The sequence below is a fragment of the Typopeltis vanoorti genome, chromosome 23, assembly GCF_054136105.1.
Source record: "Typopeltis vanoorti isolate ZY-2024b chromosome 23, IOZ_Tvanoo_1.0, whole genome shotgun sequence".
In the NCBI taxonomy this organism is placed as follows: domain Eukaryota; kingdom Metazoa; phylum Arthropoda; class Arachnida; order Uropygi; family Thelyphonidae; genus Typopeltis; species Typopeltis vanoorti.
The window spans coordinates 24,109,516-24,115,656 of NC_143571.1; the positions used below are offsets into that span (position 1 = coordinate 24,109,516).

Consider the following 6,141-nt stretch of genomic DNA (forward strand, 5'->3'; position numbering starts at 1 on the left):
CGAAAAATCCGAGTTTCCTGAAGAAACCCTCCATCTCCGCCTAAGACTGGCTAACTTACCATTTGATAACGGTTCCTAGGTCTGTCCAGTCAAAAGGATTGCCAACTGAGGCAGAGAGGCTCCAACTGTAAGTCTCGAATTATGTTATTCCACAAAGTTATATTCTTATAAAATTGAGTTTAATACAAACAGAATATAGTTATTGTTAATAATATATTGATCATTATTATATGCAATTATTCAAGTTATAAAAAGATATAAAAATTGATGTGAAATTTTTAATGGAAAAGCTGAATGTCCGAGATTTATTTATTACTATTTTTTTTTTTTTTAATTTTTGGTGCGAATGTACCTGAAACTCCGTTACCCTAAGGATTGGAGATACACATCCCATCCCGAAAAAAAAAATGTCACATGTTGTTTTCGAGATGACCTCTTATATTAAAACATAAAAATACTTGAAATTTTAATTTATCGTGAGTTGACTAATCTAATGAAATAAACATATTTGTTATTTGGATTTTGAAGATGTTGAAACTTAATGTAATATATAGCGGCATTTCTGACTAGTGGAAGATTATCATGAGCGGAGTTTTCTGTTGTTGCCCTGAAGACCTCGAATTTGATACATCTGACGGAGCTCTTGATAAGGCCGGATCACGTGACGTTACCTCCCACCCTAGTGATTCTTCCATTGCCCTTACAGTCCATCAACCGCTTTACCCTCCTGGTAGGATCATCCATATCGTTCGTAACCATCCTAAGAAAGAAGAGTAAGCGGTATTTTTTCTCCATTGCTTTATATACTTAATTATAATGTTACTAGTATGAGTTTCACTTATTTGTTTGAGAATTTAGTATATTATTACAAGTAAATGATAATGCCACTGAAGTATTTTGGAATTAAAATACAGTAATATATTATTTCAGAATTCATATCGCATCTGCGTATATTTGAACAACAGAATATCTTTTGCTGAGTGAAGTATTCTTTACTAGTTTAAAGCTTTTTAAGTCTCGTATATTCAACTTCCAATGCACGCTGAGATTGCTTATGCGATCTAGAGTTGTGAGGAATATCTAATGTTTCACGACATTTTTACAAAGCTAAAATAATAACAGTCTGTGGAATCATATGAAAGTATGAAACGGTTGCCGAATATGCGAAGCTGCTGTAGATAGTCTGATAGACAGGCCACTTGTCATTGAGGAATAGAAATATTATTGCATTTTTAAATTTTACACATGATGAAGAAGTTAAGGGAGACCTAGATGATTTTAACCTAGTCTAAAATGAAGCCTTTCCAGCACAAAAAGAACGAACTATTTTTTAATTCGAAAGGGAAAACAAGTACTTCCACGGTTATAGACACGGTTTGCCCACTGCTTCAATGCGAATACTTTTTCAATAAGATTTCATTTAGGGAGCCCTTCTGTAATGTCTATGAAGAAAGCACCTTTTGACAGAACTGGATTTGGATTCCATTTAGGATGCGAGACATTTATAACTCTGCAGCAAGAAAATCATGAAAAATCCACACGGTAGGTTTATTAGATTTTTTTGTTTGTTTGTGTGAGCTGGCCAGGTTTTGCTTTCATTATTTTTTTTTCCTCTGGGACATCATTCATAGACAAAAAAAAAAAACGTGTCCAATCGGTGCCGCATACATTTTTACAGTTCCTTTTAGGTATCTAATTTAACTTGACCATTACGTTTTGTGTCGTCCGGTCTTTCAAGTTTTATTTCGTTTCGATTTTTCAGTCGGAAAAAGAATCAAACAGAATGCAAATACCGTTTGTCTGATGGCCAGCAGGGTCTCGGAGATTCTAGAGTGTGCACAGACTTCAGAAAATAAGACTGACAAAAGACTCTTCACGCTAGGTTACTGGTGACGCCAATTATCAGAATGCGATTTGGGAAAGTTTGTAGCCAAATAACTAAATGAAGAGATTTCCATATGATCAACTTTGGGAAAATATTCAAATGTAAAATTATTCTGGACATGAAAGAGATCAAAAGGCTTAAGAAGAAAAGTACTTGACTGACGCAAGCAAGAACACGAGAATAAATCAGAATAAAAGAAACGAAGAGCATGCTTCAATCAGTGAACGCTAGACTTTGTGGAGTCTGAGAGTACAATATTCCTTTTTTTTTCTGTTGTCTCTCTACGACAAGGGAAGGCAATATTCATGCATGTTCCATTTAAATTTAGTCTAAAAGGATCTCATGGAGTTGTTTGTAGGAAGTCAGGAAACATCACATTTGCACTGTGAATAACCAAACTCAATTCACTTGGATTTTATATTGTATTTAGATTTTTGGATGGTTCTATTTAGGAGAAGAAAAAAAAAGTATTGAGCTTCCCGAAATAAAGTATTTATAAATTGGAAAGTAGTATTACAAATAAAATGGTTGAATATCCCTAAATAGATCAGTATTTGTTTTGCTGAATTCATGTTTGTAATATTGGGAAATATTATTTTTAAACATTCATATATTGTATAAATATGGAATGTGTATTTACTATTTTATTCTTTATTTTGCTCACATTTTAACGATTGAGTTCGGATCTTTCTTGTGGCTATCTGCTGCATGATGCTGATAAACTATTGAGTTAAACTCTTTTCCAAATAATCTCCACTAGAATCGAACTTATGGCCAATCTTAGACGATCATAAAAGGCTTAACGGAATTTCATGGAAATTTCCTAATTGGAATCGTATTTAATAGGCTTAAAGTCTCTCCATAAATGGCATCTGACTACGGTTTTACATAAAAAAATAGTCAGAAAACATGCAAAATATCTGGCAATTACAAACTACAATTTTATAAACTGTTCGGGTGCTAGTTCGAAATATTCAGACTCGACACTTCTTAATAGGCTCAGAGTAGGCTTTTAAACAACAGGTTAGACAACAAAAGCAATTAGAATTCTTAAGTCGTTGCTCAACCACATTTCTTATGCAAGCTGGTACTGTTTCTGAATTAACTACAATCAACACGAAACGAAATCGATTGAAACTGAAGGCCGAAAGTAATCTCATCATTCGTCTTGCAGCGAATCCTTGAAAGTAAACGATAGCACGCTTATACAGAAGCAGGCTTAACTGTGTATCGTAAGTGTATTAGCTCCCTTGTAATGAAATATCAAGGATTCTTTTTGTTCCCGCGAATAAAGACTGATTGAACGAGTAGTAAAAATGCCCTCCTTCGAACCCAAGTAAATACAGTACTGTCACTTAAGAACTTTAATTAAATTGAGATATCATTTGATTATATGCTCTTAAAACCTTTCTTGGACATTCCTTCATGAATAATGCCCCTCGAATTGCATCATTACACATCTGGAATACTAAATGAGGACAGTCGATAGAGGGAGTTTTATTTTAAAGAAAGTTTAAATAAAGTTTGTTTCTAAGGGTTAGATTTGAATCGAATGCTGTATTGTATTATACATCGAATAGAAGAGTTCAGATGTTTATGGCTTATTCTATATGAACATAACAAAGTCCCAGATCACCCAGACGGAGTTACAAACAGGGTAAAAATACCAACTGTGTGTGTGTGCGTGTGTGTGTGTGTGTGTGTGTGTACGCAACAGTTACTTATATTTGTTGATCTTAATTTTATCAAGCGCATCATATATGCAGCATTTAAAAATTCTACGTAATAAAAAATATTATCGTAAAAATGTAAATTTATTAAACTGAAAACAAACAAAGCAAAATAACAACATTTTACCTTCCCGCGCATTCATATAATACTTTGAAAGTCATTTATGTTATATATGAGTGTCAACAAAATTTAAGAAATGTATTAAAATTTCTTTTAAATATAATAACCATATAATTAAAATCCCTTAAAACTAGAACAAACTGAAATTGTATCTCTCCTGAACAAAATAGTTTAAAGAATTTATTTAGAAGTAGACTTAAAGATTTGTTCTTTCACATATTTTCCTTAAAGAATATCCTATGGATATCTTATAAGAACTTTCATAACTGTATTCCAATTTTTCTTTTAATGCCAGCCAAAAATATGAGACCAGATGGAGGTGAGTGGTACTGCAGCTTAAACTAATAAATTCATTTCTGTTTGGATAATGCGGGAAAAAATAGAATTTTTTATTATAAAACAAATCCTGAATTGTTTTCATGCAGTTTTTTATTTGTCATATTTAAAAATTCCTTAAAGGTAGAACCATTTAAATGTAAACATTTCGTTGAGATAAAAGTCTTTTTTTGTTGGGCAATAGTTCGTGAGTTTGCCATACAAGTAATTTCATGTAAGGATTGCCAAATGATTCAGCTGAAATCTACACGACATTTATTACTGCATTTGTGTATAGATGATGTTTATACATTTTTCCATAAGATTATTTGAATTTTCTTTAATCGCATGTAAATGCTTGCCACGAACTTAGTGAAAAGTACAGTGCACCAGTCATAAAAAGCAATGCGATTTTTTTATGCTATTTGTGATCTGGTCTGTTTACTTATCCTTAAAAAAAGCTTTATTTGTATAAATTATGTCAATTAACTTTTGTTATATTATATTTTCAGACTTATTCGACATTTCCTTCGAGTATAGGAAATATGACGTATTTTCTAATAAATATTTAGTAAATAATAAACTACTAACATATTTATTTTTTATAATTTTATTTAAAAATGCAAATCAAAATCAGAGACTGAAAAATCCTTTCTAATTGTAAACTTTATGCATCGTTTACATCGATGCTAGAAATTCAATTCGCACATGAAAAATCAAAATATTTTTCATGATTTCCATTCGGTGCTGAATGGTGTTAGCTCATAGTAGTTATACAGGGTGGCCATAAAATAACTTTCCCTCTTTGGAGGCATCTGTAGCTAAAACCAATAAACGGAATGAGACCAAATTTTATATTGAGACTTTTCAAGGCATGGGGAGATGATTTCCGCGAAAAAAAAAAAAAAGATTCAGTACCAAAAGTCGCCGATAGAGGAAATTTTGGCGCTGGCGGAGCCGAAAACTAGCGGATAATTACATTAAAAGCAGATAAAATGGAATAATAACATTTCGACGGTGTAAGCGACAGTTGCGTCACTCATTCCAGCTAAATATGTGGCGCGTTATAATAATAATAATAATAATAATAATAATAATAATAATAATAATAATAATAATTAAACTACAGGATGGCCATAAATTGACTTTCCCTCTTTGGAGGTATCTGTAGCTAAAACTAATACACGGAATGAGACAACATTTTATATTGATGAATTCCGCGAAAAAAAGATTTAGTACCAAAAGTCGCCATAGAGGCTGTAGAACATGTACGCTCAGCTGTAGAGCATGTCGCACACTGGATGCAATTTGTTGTACACAATAAAGTCAGCACATTGAAAATCGTGTATGTGGTCCAGGGGACCCTGATTCTGATGAATAAAACATTATTTTCTGTGAGTTCAATCACTACATTCATTTCTGTGTCTCTCGCAAATTGTTGTTTTAGTTTAATTATTATTATTCTTATTATCATTGTAATGCGCCATATATCCAGCTGGAATGAGTGACGCGGCTGTCGCTTACACCGTCGAAATGTTATTATTCCATTTTATCTGTCTTTAATGTAAGACGGACATTTTATCTGTCATTTCGGCTCCGCCAGTGCCAAAATTTCCCCTGTCGGCGACTTTTAGTACTAAATCTTTTTTTTCGCGGAAATCATCTCCCCATGCCTTCAAAAGTCTCAATATAAAATTTGGTCTCATTCCGTTTATTGGTTTCATCTAGAGATGCCTCCAAAGAGGGAAAGTTATTTTATGGCCATTTTACTTATATGTATATAAGTAAATTTCTTTACAGTATGTGTGCGTGTGCGTGTTTAGCTTACCTATATAAGTGAAATAAATTAATTTATTTGCATACTAAACTGGTAAACGTAATCGCGTATAATCCGATTTAGGATATGTTTTCGACCTCTACAAGGAATAAATTCATTATAGCTATAGGTGATTTCCGCTATTAAATTTTATTTCGAGGATAAGGTGGTTAGCTCTATGTCTCCCGGTGTGTCTTATGTCTGTAGATGCGTGTGTTCAGGCGCCGGTTTGCCTGTTCTGGAGGATGAAAAACCCGAGTTTCCGGGTGAAAAA

At 33.0% G+C, this 6,141-nt stretch overlaps 1 protein-coding gene across 1 annotated transcript in view; it reads left to right on the forward strand.

The window, feature by feature from the left end:
• Positions 1 to 4,059, forward strand: part of inaE (inactivation no afterpotential E) — a 317,391-nt gene extending 313,332 nt beyond the window's left edge. The window contains exons 19-20 of the mRNA XM_090413252.1: positions 571 to 773; positions 4,032 to 4,059. Coding sequence (XP_090269378.1) covers positions 571 to 773; positions 4,032 to 4,059 — 231 coding nt within the window. The remainder of the gene's footprint in view (positions 1 to 570; positions 774 to 4,031) is intronic.
• The last annotated feature ends 2,082 nt before the right edge of the window (positions 4,060 to 6,141 follow it).